General features: G+C 43.3%; 1 protein-coding gene across 1 annotated transcript in view; it reads right to left on the bottom strand.

The window, feature by feature from the left end:
- xylt1 (xylosyltransferase I) overlaps positions 1-9,142 on the bottom strand; it is an 82,885-nt gene extending 73,743 nt beyond the window's left edge. The window contains exon 1 of the mRNA XM_010872897.4: positions 8,783-9,142. Coding sequence (XP_010871199.2) covers positions 8,783-9,070 — 288 coding nt within the window. The 5' untranslated portion in view covers positions 9,071-9,142. The remainder of the gene's footprint in view (positions 1-8,782) is intronic.
- Positions 9,143-19,597: the final 10,455 nt, after the last annotated feature.

Here is a 19,597-nt window from a genome sequence, read left to right as displayed (position 1 = left end):
AGGGGGGGGGGTGAAGGTCTGAAGGTCTGGTCCCTGATGTGTGAAGGTCTGGTCCATGGTGTTGTTGTATTGGCTATATTTTACTATTTAATCGTACGTTTTAGTTTGAACTGCGTGTTATGGACCCCCATTATTTCAAAATGAAGCTCAACCTATCACTGTTAGAACTGTACGGGTTTAATTTCGCTACTCAATAAATTCACTTGAAACTAATTCTAGCCATCTGAAATGGTACAAGGAGAATGATATTGCCTGGGAATATCACACAAGCTGATGTGTTGGGTAACTGCTCTAGCTGAATAACACAACTGTGTGTATGTATGAAAGCCTGTGTGTGTGTGTGCGTGACCCAGGAGTGAGAAAGTGTGTTTTTCTAACACAAATCGCCTGTAATAGCTGCTATATGGGCTAAAACAGAAGGACATTATCATCAATGTGTGCTGAAGGCAAAAACAGAGACACAGTAGTTTAATTCATAGGACCTACGAGGCATGCAAAGTGTCAGACACACTCTCCACCCGGCACACACACACACACACACCCACCCGTACACACCTACACACACACACACACTCCCTCTGACTGCTCCAGTGTTTCCTTAGCCTCACACAGAGAGGCGAAGCTTCCAGCGAGAAGGTTCTCAGTGTGCGCTCCTTCGCCACTGTGCCCCACGCTCAGCGTGCGCGCGCGCACACGCACCCCGCTCCTGACTGCTGCGTATGCTGCAGCTGCAGGGAGGAGGTGTGTTGCCTTGGCAACCGAACGGTGTTTGTGACAAAACAGCTTGTTTTTCGGGCCGTAGCTGCCCGCGGTGATTCCGTGAGTCCACAGCGCTGGAGTGCAGCACTGTGTAGACCGTGGGGTCGGACACAGACCGAACCGCACATCACCTGCCCGTGACGTTGATTTGGTTTTCGTGTCGGTAAGGTAATTCTGCCACTGATGTTTATTTACGTGTATTGTGTGTCTGTGTGGACTCAGTGAGTAAGCGGCCTCTGGGATTGAGGCTGCACTGTCTTTGACCCCATGCTCACAGCAGCTGTTAGCTAACGGGGTCGTTGGCGGGCGTGTGAGTGTGTCTGTGTGTGTGTGTGTGTATGCGTGTCCGTGTTTAGAACCAGACAGGAAACCTCAGGCCAACAGTCAGACAACTTGTGTAAGCCCCAGTATGGAATATCCGCAGTCTGGTATCTTAGCCATCAGAAACAAACTATGAATCAACATTGAAAACGCATTAAACAGATATTGAATGACATACTGTTTAAGGTCATGTGACTGTGTGATAACCGTACGTTTGACCAACAGTGAAAATAAATTTTATGCCACACTGGATCTTTCTCGAAACAATGCATTGTCGGGGACTGATTAAGTTCAAATAAAAATGTAACAGTTCCCCATTGTCTTATTATTACCATTAAAAGGTAAGCATTAGAATAAGTTGCATCTATATTTGAAGCCATGTGTTACAATATATTATTAATCCTATCTTCTATAGTGAAATAACTAAAATTACGAAGGGCAATCTTTCGATCCTATTAGTACTGACTCTGGTCTAGGGATGTACTTTCTTCTTTCTTCCTAGGATTTTCGCAAGCACACGTTAAGTAGAGACGCATCTTTAAGACAATAAACCAGTCCCCAACCCACCGTAGGGCTATGGGGAAACCGGTCCTCTGCCCACCGTGGGGCTATGGGGAAACCGGTCCTCTGCCCACCGTAGGGCTATGAGGACTATGGGGCTATGGGGAAACCGGTCCTCTGCCCACCGTAGGGCTATGGGGAAACCAGTCCTCTGCCCACCATAGGGCTATGGGGAAACCGGTCCTCTGCCCACCATAGGGCTATGGGGAAACCGGTCCTCTGCCCACCGTAGGGCTATGCGTCACTCAGTCTAGTCAAAGGTCTCCCACACAGAAAAAACAGACAGTGTTGCCTCTGTCTTGCCCGTCTGGAAATATTACATAAGACCTCACCGGGGAAGCCCACATTTAGCACCTGGTCTTGAAGTAGCTTTTGGTAAGTAGTTGCTAGCTTGGACTGAGATAGCACAGTAGGGGTTAGCGGCAGGACAAGACGGAGGAAGTTTTACTCTACTGATTTTGAAAGCTGTAGATCAGTAACCAGGATTTCGCAGGCATTGGTTATTACTGACTTTGCTGCCATTTTGCTTTGTAATTTGCTGTGATTGTGTCCAGTTTGTTGTACACAAGCTTACTGACATGTTACTCTAGTCACTGAATCATTTTAGGGAGTTAAAGTGTGATGGTTAATTAGAATTGTATGGAGTGAACAAACTGTACGATAATACTGCAATGATTTCACAGTTCACTGCTCTAATAGTGCTGGGGTTTTTAAAAAGTCTGTAATGGACCGTATGTTTTCTGTCTGTTTCATGGAAACAAATCCATGATGATTAATTCATAGCTTAACGACAATAATGGCTAGAGTAGCTAGATAGCTAGCATTTTATTGATAGAGCAGAAAGTTATCGGTCGGAAACTAGCTAGCAAACTCTGCAGAAGCCTATTATGCCTTTGACAGGAGTGTCTATTGCTATGTTTGCACTGTCCTATTTGTGACTTCAAATCTGAACTTCAGAGATTATGAATTGACTATAACAAAATGTCATCAAGTAACACCCAATCCACTCTGTACTAGACATGGAATCGCCATTGATTATTAAGTGTTAATTGGCTTATGCATCACAAGGTGTATTGTATATTCATTGCATCAACTGTGTTAACCATGGAAGGTCAATCCGGGAGTTCTGTCGTGTGTCTGCCACTGCAGTGTGTGCCAAGAATATCGAAGCCTGTGATTGGTTTAGCAAGGGTCTGCGCTCAAGGCGATAGGATGCATATTTGTAAAGGAAAAGCAGACAAAGTTTTCTAGCTGAATTCTGTCCTAGATGTACACGGTAGATTTAGGCGATGTTGAGATTGTATTTTTTTGTGACATAAATAATAAACAATTTCCATCCCTGACAGGTCAGTGCCTCTCATGTAGCATGCCCTAAACGCAATGCCCCAAAAAAGTACAGTCATTAGGTTTTCGAAAATAATTCTGAAAACAAATAAACTTTGATTGATTTCTTTTTTATTTCACTGTAGTTACGGGCTTTGTTGCGTCTAAATATCTAAAATTGCAGGATATTTCACAAACTACCATCAACATTCAGAAGCCCTGCTACATTGTGACAAAGCAATTGTCCACTAGATTAAAAGCCGACAGATATTCGGACCGGCCTGAAACCTCCTGTGAAATTCAAAGGTCTCCATCAATGCAACTCATTAAGTCCAACCTAGAATGGTTGTCCTTACAACCTGCCTGTTTCTAGTGGTTGCGGTTGATCTATTCATTGAGCTGGAAGCACTTGTCATTTTACATGATATATTGGGTTGCCATTGGTGATGTAATATATTGAACAGGAAAAAGGGGATTTTTAAATTGTACAGTGGATTCAAAAGCCTGTAATCTGCAATGTTCAAAGTTCTGTTCAAAGCGAAATAACTGAAAGGGAGACTTTTCCCCTTGCCTTTTTCTTTGCGCTAATTCAAACTGCTGTTCTGAAGTCAATGTGGCTACGTCAGTATTAGCATTTGGCGTAATCGGAAACACTGAAGAAGATATCATTTGGGAGAAATAGAAAAAACTAATGCTTTCAAAATGGCCATAAAGCGTAAACCCAAAATGGCTTATATATATTCCTCTACTTGATAATGACATTTATTTCTTGATAAGCATATGCAAATATTGTGGGGGGTTTTATCTCTAGTTATGCCCTTGTAACCTTAAAGACACTGTGTCAGTTCTCTCTCACTCTCGGGCTCTGTCTCTGTCTCTCTCGCTCTCCCTCTTTCTCCATTTCTCTCTCTGTCTCTTTCCGTCTCTGTCTCTCGCCATCTCTCTCTCTCTCCCTCTCTCTCTGTCACTTTCTGTCTGTCTTGTTCTTGTTCTAACCCTAACCAAACCCTAACCGGTAATGACTAAATCTTAAAGTAACCCCAATCCCAACACTATGCCCTATTTTCCATTTTTCAATAAACCTAACCCCTCTGCCTGAAATCACATTTTCCCTAGTGGGGACCTGAAAAAAAAGCTGTTGAGATAGATTTTTCAGGTTTTCCTATTTTTTGGGAAACGTCAGGTTCCCACATACACACGTGGATAGGACACACACACACTAAAACAATTTTTTTGGTAAGCGCTGCATTCACAGAGTCGGCCAGTCAATCTCAGCCATGAGTAGATCAGCACTGTAGTTTCCTCTAGGTTGAACTGAGTGGAGAATGTGGGGCACCAGCCACTCACTGTGGGTTTCTGTGTGTGTATGTGTGTGTGTGTGTGTGTGTGTGTGTGTGCGCATGTGTGTGTGTGTGTGTGTGCATCGGTGCGTGCGTGTGCATGTGAGTCAGCACGGTGAACAGGAACAGGAGGTGCGTGAATCAGACAGTGGCGAACGAAGTGGTGGAGAGCACATCTGAAGGAGAGATGATGAAGAGAGGGAGAAGAAAGAGTGGCGGAGGGATGAGGAGGAGAGAAAAAGAAAGTGGAAGAGAGAGCTGTGATGTGGAATAGACTGATTCCATGGAACAGGCATATCAGGCACAGCAAAAATCTCAAATGCAAAACTGATCCAGGGACTACAATTTAAAATGTTTTGCTGGAGAACCAGAGAGAACTCAGTCAGAAAAAAGACAATACTGTCTTTATCAAGAAATACATTTTTACTGCCATAATGTTACTTTCTCTGGCATATTCAGCTTTACTGACATTTTAAGTAATGCAAAAGAAGGTAGCCAAGAGAAGATTCTGAGAGATGCAAAATAATCTGGGCTTTATGCAAGAAAATAGTTTTGGAACCTTTACATAAGATAATAAGTAGACATTTGGAACAGGGTCTTCATGTCGCTAAGTGATGGCTTTATCAGATATGCCGTTGCCATATCAACAGATGTTTAAAACAATTGGACATTTATTTTCACTTCTGATTTAAGAAATGGGTTGAAGGAAATTCTGCAAAGAAACAACACGTGCTTAACGGTTTGTGATTGCCTGTGTGTGTGTGTCTGTGTGTGTGTGTGTGTGTGTGTGTGTGTGTGTGTGTATGTGTTTGTGTGTCTGGTACCTACAAAGAAAGTAAAACCTGACAAATTGCCCTCCACAAGATCTTCTAGCTGGCCACAACTAGGAAAATACACTGTTATCAATTTCTGGGTTGCGTTTTGGGTAAAACGTAGAATTAAGGTCACTTAAGGTCACCAAAAAGATAAGTAAAACCTTGGCTTAGAGGTTTAGGGAAAAATATTTTGGCATACTGTTAGAACTAGGTGTAGTCCAGAGGTGTCAAACCGGTTCCACGGAGGGCCGAGTGTCTGCAGGTTTTTGCTCTCTCCTTGTACTTGATTGGTTAATTAGGTCACTGATTGGTTCGTTTCTACCCTCACCTGGTTGTGTAGGTATGAACTAGGAATTTATTGGAAAAACCAAAAACCTGCAGACACTCGGCCCTTTGTGGAACCGGTTTGACACCTGTGGTGTAGTCAATACAGGTTAAGGTTTAGGCATTAAGGCTAGGTTAGGTTTAGTAATTAGAGGTTAGGGTTAGGCATTAAGGCTAGGTTATGTTTAGTAATTACAGGTTAGGGATAGGCATTAAGGCTAGGTTAGGTTTAGTCATTACAAGTTACGGTTAGGCATTAAGGCTAGGTTAGGTTTAGTCATTACAGGTTAGGATTAGGAATTAAAGCTAGGTTAGTTTTAGTCATTACAGGTTAGGGTTAGGCATTAAGGCTTTGTTTGGTTTAGTCATTACAGGTTAGGATTAGGCCTTAAGGCTAGGTTAGGTTTAGTCATTACTGGTTAGGATTAGGCATTAAAGCTAGGTTAGGTTTAGTCATTACAGGTTAGGTTTAGGCATTATGGCTAGGTTAGGTTTAGTCATTACAGCTAAGGGTTAAGCATTAAGGCTAGGTTTAGTAATTACAGGTTAGGGTTAGGCATTAAGGCTAAGTTTGGTTTAGTCATTACAAGTAAGGGTTAGGCAAGTTTAGGCATAACATTTTGATTGCTAAGTTTAGGGTTATGTTTAGGGTTAGGTTTCAGGTCCCCACAATGATAGAAAAACAAAAGTGTGTGCGTGTTAGATTTAAAAGATGTGCATATTACACTGAATAAGCTGAGAAACCCTTCAGAACATATGTTCACCCCGGAAAACCCTTCAGAACATATGTTCACCCCGGAAAACCCTTTAGAACATATGTTCACCCTGGAAAACCCTTTAAAACGTGTTCACCCTGGAAAACCCTTTAAAACGTGTTCACCCTGGAAAACCCTTTTGAACATGTTTACCCGGGAAAACCATTTAGCCTAGAACACGCGTTCACCCCGGAAAACCCAACAAACAAAATGTAGCAGGAGAACATGACGGAACACAGACACACACAATCTGTCTATATGCACGTTGAGGACAAGAAACCAGAGGAGAGCTAGTATCGGAAACGCTGCGATTTATTTCACGAAAGGGAAGGCCTCCTCTGTTTAGAGTGGCCTTAAAAGTGACAGATGTTGGTTTTGCGTGGAGACCTTTGGCTTCAGTGGGTTGAACAGAAAGCACTGACTACCCACAACCCCCGTCAGTCCAATATTTCAATCATCTATTAAGTCATTGTAACGGTATCATTATAGTAAACCTCTGCCTCTAGGACTCCTCACTGGGAAGGGATTTCCTCGACGAACCACACACACACACCAACGAAAATGTTAATGTCTGCAGGCGACCAGCGGCTTTCAGAAAGCCGCCAGGGAAGAGGTGGAAGGCGAGCTGACAGGCCGGCCAATTCGGCATTATAACCAGAAGGCAAAGCAGTTTGCATTATCTGGCGACTGCAAGGCACAGAGCATAGACATTAAGTACCGTAACATTGAAAAGGTCACAGGATATGATATGCCAGTTATAGCCTAATGGTAAACGTTTTTTTTTCTTTTCTTTAAAACGTTGACGTCCCAAACCTATTCCCTGTACAGGCTCTGGTCAAAAGGAGTGTCCTCTTGTGAGTAACAGAGCGCTATTCAGGACGCACCTATAGTTGGTTTGGCGAGAATGTGTTCGGACAAATATCTCCCTGTCGCCCAGTCACAATTGATTCTGTGTGTCAGAACTCAGTAACGATTTAACAAATTCAGCCACACTACTGGACAGGAATACAGATGAAATAAAAACACATCCACACACACACACACACACCTGCATACACACACACACACAAGCAGTACTACTTGCTTTGACAACTTCATCACGTTTCCCTCCTTGGAATGACTTTCCATACATTTTGTTGTTGTTGCAGCCTAAGGGGACACACACACACACACACACAGTAGATAGATAGACTGAGTCACAGCTCCTACCTCCGTAGGAGAAAGATGAGAGTGGAGGTTTTCTGTGGACTGGAACCTACCCACTATACCTACTACTACTTCCCTGTAGCCTCCATATAGCTACCACCACATTAACCACACCAGAGCTGTGACTGACTGCATGGTGTGGGGAATATAACATGTTCCAGAGGGAATGGGCTGTATGTCACCTAAAGAGCAGGTGAGCACAGGACATCGAGTCCAGATATTGCATTAACTCTATGACAATGATGCATCCAAATTACTTCAAAATTCAATGAGGTATCTGACAAAATAACTCTAGCATTTATTGCCGCTTGTCTTAACGTACTGTTAACAACCTAACAGACGTCAACCTGTAGGCTAGTGTAATTTACTTCAAATTACTTTCCACGCGTGATCCATTATCCCTTCCAGTCCAAATACTACGACTAGTTAAACTAACACACAACGAGCTCCTGTGGGAACCCGATACCATTAGCAGCCCTGGAGCATGTGGATTTAACCACGGCCGTATATAAGTAGATTGCTAACAATCCCTTGTTTTGGGCTCAATTCCGTGCAGAACTAAAGGGGTAGGCTATAGCGGCCACCAAAATTCAGAAAGTACTATTTCAACAATTTATTGATAAACCGAGTGCTGTAAGCAGATGTTTACATTTATATTCCCCTCTAACATACTGTTGTTTGCAGAAGCTATATGTGACCCCTTAGATCATAGTTATTTCACCAGTCTTGTTTTCTCACATGAACTAAATCATTAGTCTAAACCATTATGCACTGATACGCCCAATCTGAAATTGATGCGTATAAAATGTCCATTCGGATTTAAATGTGTTGTTTGTTATAAGAGCAAAAACCTGTTTCTACCCAATAACCAGCAGAAACAGAGTAGCCCGGGATGTCAATGTATGCATCTAGAAATAACTGGGGATTTGTCATTCTGAAATATTGCTAGGACTGTACAGTTCGGGGTTGAAATACAGACCCTCGGGCATTTTGAATGACATGATATAGAGTACAGCGAATGTATTCGAACAAGATTCAGAGTGTTTTCTTCCGACTGGATTGGATTCGGAAACATCTTTACATCTGCCAGCCTTTACGCGGGAGGCTGGTCAAAGTAACATGTCGGCAAGTAGAGTAGTCTACATCTCCATTTAAAAGATGATAATTAGCAAATGAATACAGCACAGCATGAGCCCCAGTTCGTTTAATTCATTCCTTTCGGCGTCTGAGTCCGTCTATTCTCGGAATTGTAGACATACAACAACCATCCAAACAGCGGTTTTAACCTAGTCTTCCGTTGTTCATTTACTAAACACTTCGCAATTTGGGCAGTAGAGAAGAAATAAAACAGCTACTGCATTGTATCATACTGTCTTACCGGCTGCTGTATGTGACGAACGGATCCTTTCCCTTGTGGAGGATCGTGCTGTAGCTGAACCCCGCGCTTCATATACTCGCGGCTGCCTTTGTAGCCAACGCCGCCGACCCGTTCTCTCTTCTCTCTCAGATTCGACCCACCACCGCCGCCGTTTTCCCCTTCTTCTCCGGAGTCGAAGCTACTGAAGTTCCATACTATCAGCGTCTGGACCAGCAGCACTGTGAGAGCCGCTATCAAGGCCGACCGCGAGCGACGGGCCAACCTGCGAGCGCACGAGCCGCCAACCATCTTCACACTGACTGCTGGGACTCGAGAGGAGAAGATAGTCGGCTTCTCCAGCTCTGCTTGCTTGCCTCTGCCTTGCGCGACAGACAGCAGGCGGGGAGGGGGGAGGGCGCACGGTAGAGGGGTTTTAGCTATATCTCACAATGGCTGAGGCGTGGAGCGTTGGGGAGAAGAGGCAACACAGAGCCATCGTGTGGTTGAACGACGTTACGCGCGAGTTCAAGAATCACGGCGCATTCTCAGATTTACAGCGATGGTAAAGCACACTCTCCGTGTGGAGTCTTCGTATGAAACACCCTGGAAATACCAGGGCACGAAGCACGTGGGTTGCTCTTCACATCTACGCACTGTATCCGTCACGGACATTTTACTCCAGTAATTATGAAAGACAGGACAAAGGGACATTGATAAGGGGTGGCCACAATGCGTGGTCAAACGATATCAGTACCATGGACAGTGCACTCAGAAAATATGTATTGTGGGCTACACAACTTCTTCAATAACATGCAAACACAATAACATGCAAACACAACATGCAAAGCCACATCCATCCCAGCAGGCTGCACTCATGACGGCTAATTTCCACCACTTTACTCGTGCTTTAATGCATAATTGATGTCACTTCAAGTGTTTTTTAAACATAGCCTTTTCGCCAAATGGTCATGGGCTTTTAAATTAACATTTCACCAATCCTGCTCTGCAAGGGATCCGAGTTGTAAAATAATGAAAACCAAGTCGGTGGAGTTATTTTGCAAGATATCTAGGCCTATGTGCGATGTTTGCCTTTCAGGGCAGCGACCGGTTTGGTTTCTCTGCGCACATTGTTCGCTACAATAAGTTTGATTGACAAGATACGGCCTGAGTTTGTACCTGCAACTTAATGTGTGAAGGGCAGGGAGTCGTCCAGAGACAACCGTGCCAAGCACAAATTTCATACAGCTGCAGCTTCTTGGGTATGGATGTAGCGGAATACATTTTTTATTTACTGTCTGCCCCCGTGCATTGTGCTTTAATTTGCTGGCAGGCCAACAGCCACTACCCTAACAGCTACAGCAGAGGTAGTATAGAAACCTATAAGAAAGGGTGAACGCATAAACACACAAATGTAGCTTTACTATCATTGTGGGCACCAAAATAATAATTCTAATTTAAAATCCTAACCCTAATTACATAATGTCTGGTTTGGATCTTGAATCCTGATTGGCAGAAAGCTATGGTATTGCGATTGTATGACATTACACTTTCTGCTGTTCTAATAGTAATAGGTCATCTCTGTGTTTTATCTTATACCCTAATCATAATCAATTAACCGAAATAGTCATTTTTCCTATTATAGCATAAATGATATCATATCTTTCTGAATATAAATATTCTGAAATAATTTCTACTTTTCAAAACATTCAACAATCAATTGTGATAAAACATTTGTTGAAGAACAAAAATATGGTACAGAATAAACAATTTGACAGTAATTTGTCTAAAAAAATAGTTTCTATTGCCTGATTTGAGATAAGATTAATGATCTGTCTAATAAAGTTTAAAAATATATATATTTATTATGCTTCTTCTTGAGGTCAAATCACCCCAATTGGTAATGGATAAATGTAAAATATATTGGTAGCTTGGGGGCTAGCTGTACTGGGCCTTTAATAAAGTCTACAAACGTGCTGACACTGTCAACGAGGAAATCCACGCTGAGGCTGTTCTGCTGTTTGCTTAAGGGCAATGAACCACTAAGGGTGAATAAATAAGATAGCAGCCACACAGTGAATGTGTGTCTATGTGTGTGTGTGTGCGCGTGTGTAGGCGTGCGCAAGTGTGTGTGTATGTGTGTGTGTTTGTGTGTGTGTGTGTGTGTGTCTACCCACAGTACCTAGAAGCCTAGCTGACAAAACAAAACAGCATAATTGGTGTAAAACAGAGAAATTGTTGCTTGGGTATTTTGAAGGCAGGTTTTGCATATCTCAACCTTTTCAATGAAATTGGATTACAGATCATTGACGGGCAGAAATATGGAGGTGGTCGTATTGTGAGTTATTATTATTTTTCTGAAGACAGTAAAAATACCAGTGTATGTGTTTCACCTCACACAATACATTTGAGAGGCAGAAAGGCTAGACAAAGCATATTATGCAAAGCCCCAAACAACAGCCTTGGCTAAAACCAAAATAAATTGTTAGTGCTCTCTCAAGGTCTGACCTTGTGTGCAGTTTTCTTCAGTCTGGATAATTATGACATTCTGCACATTTTAAGAATAGTGTGTCTTTTCAACTGATTGGATCAGCCTAGCTGGCAATGGAATGCAGACATGCCTTCTTGCATTAGGAATTATAGTTCCAGCTACTATTATAACCTCCTAGCAACTAAAGCAACTAGAACCAAGCCACTTACCAAGTGAATTGGACTTGACTGTTTATGAACATTTAGTTAAGCCCACTCATTCAAAAAGCCTTCACCCATAATGGTCCGCTGTGTAATCGCTACAACAACGTCAGCCTGTTCAATGACTCCAGTTACTGCATGGACACAATATTGCCATTTGGGTCAAAACTCGAAAGACTTCACAAAATATTGTAACATATTCCAATGCAGTTCCATTCTTGTGTTGACAGTAAACAACTACATTTTCTAAATATTGTTACAGTCTGCGACAGCTTTGCTAAGATATATTGATCATTTAAATTGCAACAAAAAATGTATTAACAAAGTGCAATTACATTTGGCAAACAAATGTTAATAATACTGTCCCAAAGTGATAAAGGCTTCGGACCACTCACAAACCAAAACATGCACAAACACACAGACCCACACATGCATACAGACACACACACACACACAGACTGGACACACAGATGAACGTTTCAATAAAATTTAAAAAGTTTCTCTGCTCACACACATTACTGAGATGCAGCATTTTAAAATCTTCTACACTGGAAGGTTTTTTTTCAAGGTGAGAGGCTGCGTGAAGGAATGGAGAGAGAGACAGACAAAGAGAGAGAGGTTAGCTAGAGAAAGGGGGACAGAGACAAAGAGAAAGAGAGACAGGGAGATGGAGATAGAAGGAGAGGGAACATGCAGTCATATCTCCTCATGCAGCAGAACCTGCCCTCATCCTCTCATTAGCTACTGCTCTGTTACCCGGGGGACAGCATGGGCTGACTGTCATCTCGGCAGTGCCTACCGATACATTTAATGAAACGGGACCCTCGCGTCAGTCAACAAAAAACACTGACCAACACATGAACACACACCAATACCCACCACAGACTTTGCGGTGCTATCTGGAATTATCGGTTGGTAACACCAGTGCCCCTGGAGACAAACAGAGTCACTCGGAAAAGGCCTAATCATGGCTGCAGTGATTAGCCTACTTCGCTGTATTGCAGCCTCTCACTGACATAGAGAATACACTGGTAGCAGATTCGTGATCGTTATGCTTGCTACTTCGCTACAGGGAATAGAACTTGTTTCTGGACCAAAACCGTTCAAATGTTCTGACCCATATTACAGAGGCACTGTTTTTTCCATTTCTTTTCTATGTCAGTGTCTGTGGCTGACTACCCTGTTCAGCCAGTTTACAGCGTTAGCTAGATAGTTAGCCAGCTTGGTGACCACAGATGAATGTCACCACCTTGGTTGAAACTCTGCCAGTCGTGTGTATACGTTAGGTGATACAGAAAGACAGAGTCTCTTAAGGAGATAAACTTCATACCATTGGAAAATCAGTGTAATAAAGTTTACGTTATACACTACTTGCAATGTTATGAATACATGAAAGGATGATAACGACATCAACGATTGTGCAACATCCTCCCCATAAATAGCATAATCATTTTATTCACTTATGTAATAACATCACACAAAATCATTTTCTAACCACTTCCCTCCATCTGAGGCGAACACCACAATCTCACACACTCACAGAGATACACACATACACACACAACAATATTCAAAGTAAATGCTTCAGATTGAATCCCTCAAATGTCAACAGCACTATAATGCGTAAAGTCCACGGTCCGAATTAAACCTTGGCCTTAGCCATTGTTCAACGGGAACTTGTCTTTCTGCTGTCAGAGTAGCCCTAAACGCTGACAGGTAATTGCTGTCAATTCTAATCCTTAATACCTTAAATATTTTTCATTGTGTTCTGACATTTCTTTAGGGATAATGTGGGGCACTGCTACCCTCCACAAGCCCCTCTCTCTGCCTGTCTCACTCTCCTCTCCCTGCCTGTCTCCCACTCCTCTCTCAGCCTGTCTCCCTCTCCTCTCTCAGCCTGTCTCACTCTCCTCTCTCTGCCTGTCTCCCTCTCCTCTCTCAGTCTCTCTTCTTCCCCTCTATCTCTGTCTATCTCCCCCTCTCTCTTGCTGTCTTCCGCTCCTCTCTCTGTCTCTTTCCCCCTCATCTCTCTCTTTCCCTCTCCTTTCACTGTTTTACTTCCTCTCCTCTCTCTCTCTCTCTCTCTCTCTGTTCCTCTCTTCCTTTCCTCACTCCAGATTCAGTCCAAACAGTACAGTAGCCTGAGGGGGTATGTGTGTTTGGGTGAGTCCAGATGACTGGTCATACCTGGTCCGCTCCAGGCCCTCCTTCATTCACAAGTTTACGTAATAATATATAGTGTGTGTGTGTGTGGTGTGTGTAGACACTTGTCCTTGATGTAGTGCTTGCAGAGCTGTGTGGAGGTTTATTTTCTAATTCCTGACACAGCGGTGGAAGATAAAAGCGACAGGGAGGGTTAGTCACAGGCTGACGTCATGGTTTTGGGGTCAGGCCACAGTGCAGCAAAGAGGAAGCCTACATATATACATATATATATATATATATATATATATATATGTAGGCTTATGTATATATACTTATACATAACAGAATATATAACAAGGAGAGCTGCTTTCAATTGTTTGATGTGCTGAGGGCTCGTACCTGTCATTTGACTGCGTTCAACAACAGGGTTTGTGCTGATTTCCTGTTGCTTCAGGTGTTGCAGTACCGACGGTCAAAGGTGAACAGGTCAAAGGGTTAAAGGATCTAAGAGTCAGTCGGCAGTCCGAGTAATTTGACATTTTTACGTTTCACCCCCACCACAGCTAGCATTCAGAGGCGTTAAGCTGATTCATCATCTGTGTTTGAAGGTCGGTTCACAGCTGATCTTTTGACGTGTCTTTAGGCAGCCGGTGCAAGGATATTGTCCTCCCACATCAAACTGACTCATGTCCTTGGCCCCTCCGAGTGATGCCTTACAGTACAGCCGTATACCGACAGTGCCCGGGAGTCCAGCATAAGGTGTGGCAAACTGGCTCTGCGTTGCCCGGGATGCATGGGTGGAGCCACACAGGGCTTGTCCCATTGCACTCTGGCAACTCCACGTGGTCGGTCTTGTACCTGTGAGCTTTAAAGTAGGGAGAGACACAGGGTACTGACAAAAGGTCCTGGAGGGCAAAAGTCAGAAGGAAGAATGAAACTGAATTGAAAACCACAAACTGCTTAGCAGAGGAACTGCTTCACACTCATCCTGTGCTTCCTCTGCAACCTAGAATAACTTTCCCCCCTATTATTTTTAGGAGCCCCTTTGTACTCTCCCGACGAGGTCTGATTGGGGGCAGATGTGCCTTGTCAAAGGGTAGCAGACGAGCTGTGTTCAAAACAGTAGTCGGGCTGCTTTCAAGGGCCCCGTTTTAAAGCCTCGGGACGGTTCTCCCAGAACAAGCAGTGGGATAAAGTGGAAACGGCTTCGAAGTTGAGCTTCAAAAGTTTCAATCTTTGTCTGTTCCATAACTGTTGTGGAGTCGTTGCGAGGTGGCAGGGCTATGAACAGGAATTGGGTGTCACAAACCAGGGAAGGCGAAAAGTAATGGTGATAAATGACCATAAACAAAAATCACATATTATAAATATACACATATATATGTATATATAGAGAGAGAAACCTCAGTATCCCCTTGCTCCAAATACCATATTCAATGGACCATTTCAAAATGATTTAGAAAATGTCAAACAGTTTGGCAAACATAAAGCTACTTTCAAAAGGACATTTTAGTTTGTTGCCAGCTTCCTAGCCATTTTTAATGATGACTGGAAGACAACTTGTCAGCTCAGCTTTAGTTTTATTTTATTAATATAGGAATAAATGCATAACAAGATCATTAGAATCAAAGTAATGTTGAGCCACTTACAAAAAATAGCTGACAGTGGCAACAGTGTAGGTCCCTGCTACAACAGTGTGGGTCCCTGCTACAACAGTGTGGGTCCCTGCTACGACAGTGTATGTCCATGCTATAACAGTCTAAGCCCCTGCTACAACAGTGTAGGTCCCTGCTACAACAGTGTGGGTCCCTGCTACAACAATGTGGGTCCCTGCTACAACAGTGTATGTCCATGCTACAACAGTCAAAGCCCCTGCTACAACAGTGTAGGTCCCTGCTACAACAGTGTGGGTCCCTGCTACGACAGTGTATGTCCATGCTACAACAGTCAAAGCCCCTGCTACAACAGTGTAGGTCCCTGCTACAACAGTGTGGGTCCCTGCTACAACAGTGTAGGTCCCTGCTACAACAGTGTGGGTCCCTGCTACAACAGTGTGGGTCCCTGCTACAACAGTCTAAATCCCTGCTACAGCAGTCTAGGTCCCTGCTACAACAGTGTGGGTCCCTGCTACAACAGTCTAGGTCCCTGCTACAACAGTCTAGATCCCTGCTACAGCAGTCTAGGTCCCTGCTACAGCAGTCTAGGTCCCTGCTACAACAGTCTAAGCCCCTGCTACAACAGTGTGGGTCCCTGCTACAACAGTGTGGGTCCCTGCTACGACAGTGTGGGTCCCTGCTACAACAGTGTGGGTCCCTGGTACAAAAGTGTAGGTCCCTGGTACAAAAGTGTGGGTCCCTGCTACAACAGTGTATGGGCCTGCTACATGGAAAACGACATGCGCATCAACAAAAAACAATGCCGCCAGAGTAAACACGGGATGTTTGCACCGTCAAAACTTGTCACGTACGATGTAACTGTCTACAGACATGTCAAGTACAAACCAATTGTACCTTAAGGGCAACCTTCACCCAGTGCTGACCCCAATTCCACATTGGTACTAAAGGTCACCAGGGGGTCATGTAAAGTGCCGCATAAATCCTGTCCGTACAGAGCTGGTGACTGTTTGGAATAATCCCACAATCAGCTGAGTCATGCTCTGGAGGAACTGATGGAGTGTGTGGCTGTGTGTGTGTGTGTGTGTGTGTGAGTCATACCTGAGTGTGTGTGTGTGTATACATTGGGGGGTTGGTCTAGTTATGTGTGTTGTAGACAACACATGCTGGTTGTTCCTGCCAGTGCTGTAAGAGGCAGTGACTGCTCATTGCCACATATATGGATACCTCTTGAATTCGATCCACTCTTGCACAATGAACAACTCTAAAAGCCTAGAACTGTGGATCCAGAAGAACCTCTCTAAAAGTAAAGTTCTGCCTGTATCTTTCATACATAATCCGCCACCTAGCCCTCCCCTAACAATTAATGGAAAGGACCCGCAGGTTTGTGACTCGGTGAAGATTCTTCAAATTATTCTGGGAATCATCTCACAGAAACATCTTCAGTGGGAGAAAAAAAATCCCAGACATGACAAGTAAAGCTAATAAGAGGCTGTTGAACTGTGTGTGTTTTTGGTGTCTGTGTGTGTGTGTATGTGTGTGTAACTGTGTGAGTCACGCTCTAAAGCAGTTCTGTAATCCTCTACATAAATTCAGCCATGTTCTCCCAGGTGATGCAGTGCTGAGACAGAGAGTAGAATTTGTAAGTATGTGTGTGTGTGTGTGTGTGTGTGTGTGTGTGTGTGTGTGTGTCAGTGTGTATATGGGTCTCATTTAAGACTTCTGAGAAGGGGCTGGACTAAAAGGAACTGAGTTTCTCCCACCTGAAGATTCTGAGAAAATTCATTCCAGTGCAACACAGTACAATACATCAAAAAGTACAAACCAACCAACAGGATTACAATGTTCACCTTGAACAATGGACCATCCATTATTTTCTATATTCTATGGTCCTGAATGAACACACATGTACAGCAGCAGTCAGGTCAAGATATTATAAATTTAAATGTATTATATATCTATTTAAATTGGCACAATGCACCAAACAGTACAACACAAAACAATCAAAACATTATGTTTTACAACATTCTATGCAGAGGCAGAGTTTAAATGGGCGCAGTGGGTGCACAGCACCCTTGGCAGCGAATCAGAGGGGCCCACCAGAAATGCATGTTACGATTGAAAAACAGTATTTCAAGCAGAATACAATGATACCAGGGTTTTTTGCTAGATACTATTTAGTTGACATTGAAGTAATGAACATTCATGTTTGTTTTGTTATTCCGTAATGCATTTGCGTGATGACTAATATGTGACTGTGGGGGTGTAGCCAGTGTTGCCAGACGTGAAGGTTTCCAGGTAGGGTTGTATAGGAGAAATAGTGTTTGTGTGGTTTTTATGTGGATTCCCAGGTTGATTGGCCAGTAAATTGTCAGTGAAATATGGCAAGGCTGGATGTAACATCGGATCTTGTCGGCTCATTTGCAAAAGATTTGAACTGTGGAATATAGGTAGCTTAAGTAATAAAACATAAAAATGGGAGGTAGATTTGTCCGCCTCTCTGAGGAAAGAAAAGCAACACATTATAAAAATTAATATAATGATATGTGCCCTCGAGAAACATCTTTAGTATTGCGGTTGAGCAGCAGAAGCATGAGAAGATGTATAGATCTGACATTATGATGACAGGAGCAGCTAGGCTGTTGCCTAATAACAAGCGTTTGTTCAACATGGTACATGAAACGTACATATTTCTGGAGTACTAAATACAAATATAATCTGCCTCTATCTTTTAGTTGGGAAATCAGGTAGCAATAGTAAGATTTTAGCGAAGGAGGGTGGGTGAGGGAGTTCTGCGTGGCTAAGGTTCACACCCATGAGAGAGAAAGCTGAGCTCCGCCCCTGATTCTATTCATTCTGAATACAATCTCATGTGTGTTTTATGGGGACATTTTTCTGTAGCTTTACACGTATTAATATTGACTGCTTTTTTTGTTTCAGTCTGTCACTCGCTTTTGACTCGGAACGGAATGTTTGCAGGGCAAATGTACCTCTGCCTTCCTTCATTAGACTATTGAATAATTGATCACACACACACATACTTGTTTGCATGCATTCACACACACACACACACACATACTCACTCCTGATCTCCTTTATTGTGCTGACTAGACATGATATGTCCCAGGGTTAAATGGATTGGAATGGTTTCTCCCTCTGACAGGAAAATGAGATTGTATATTAATAAAGCCTCCTATCCCACCGGGAGTTATTTATGTGACACAGAGCCTGTATATTATCGAATGGTCCTGTGTCTGACCTCCGCCAATCTATGTGAATCTCCTCCAGACTCCATAGAACGTTATTGGGTATTACATTAATTACATTTCACAATGTGTTTCCTTAGACAGTTACTAGATGGAATGTTAATTGGACTCGGACAAATAAATGTGTGCTTTACATTCTCATTTAGATTCTTAATAATCAGTTAAAAATTACTAGGTTTGGCCGTCTGCACCACACAATGATATAGAATGAGCACCACATAGGTCTTCAGGCTTAGTTTTCCTTACTCTTTGTTCTCTCTCTCTCTCTTTCACATACACACACACACACGCACGTATACACACAACCTACATTCATGCACACGAGCACACCCCCGCGCACACCTCCTCCCCGAATGCTTGTCTTCACTCGCCTACATCTCTACTGCTTCTATCCCTCTCTTCCTTTCATGGGGCCCCCTCGTTGGTTCTCAGGAGCCTCCCAGGGCCCCTCTCTCTCTACATCAGCCCTGACTGCTACAAAACATCGATTTCTGGGAACACGCTCTCTCCTTCACTGCATCTTACCACCACTTCCTCTGTGGCCCAACAACCTTGTAGGAACTGTAAAAACAGAGACAGAAGGAAGGGAGGGAGGAGAGGAGGGAGGAGGGAATAAGAGAGGCGAAGGAACAAGACGAAGAGTGGAGAAAGAGGGAGTCTGGAGAGTTGGGATGGAGAGAGGGAGGGTAAGAAAAGCCACGCTGCCAGCCAAGATGTATCTCTCAGGGCTAAGACTTCCGCTGTGTAGGTTAAAGTGATTCTGCAAGCCTCCGCTGCCTGCACTGATTAGCAACAACCTTTAATGCAGAGGTCATAGGGAGGTTATAACACAAAGCATGCGACAACCTTGTTCTCCTTAATCATGGCGGCTGAAATGACTTCCAAGCTTTCCTTACAATTTTCTCTTACCTAAGGCAGAATCCCTGTTGGCGGCACACAGGCCACAAATATTTACGCCCCTCGCTCTTGGTTTCAGTCGTTCCCCCATTTCATGGAACGAATGTTGAAAGTTGCCTTTACAGTTGCTTTGATTTGGGTCTACACTGGACGAAGAAAGAATAAAATGAAACAGAAATTGTGACGTTTGGCGTTAAACACAACAGAGTGGCCTGGACAAAATATAG

The sequence above is a fragment of the Esox lucius genome, chromosome 9, assembly GCF_011004845.1.
Source record: "Esox lucius isolate fEsoLuc1 chromosome 9, fEsoLuc1.pri, whole genome shotgun sequence".
NCBI lineage: Eukaryota > Metazoa > Chordata > Actinopteri > Esociformes > Esocidae > Esox > Esox lucius.
The sequence above is the reverse complement of the archived record's forward strand: the minus strand, read 5'-3'. Positions and strand labels throughout refer to the sequence as shown.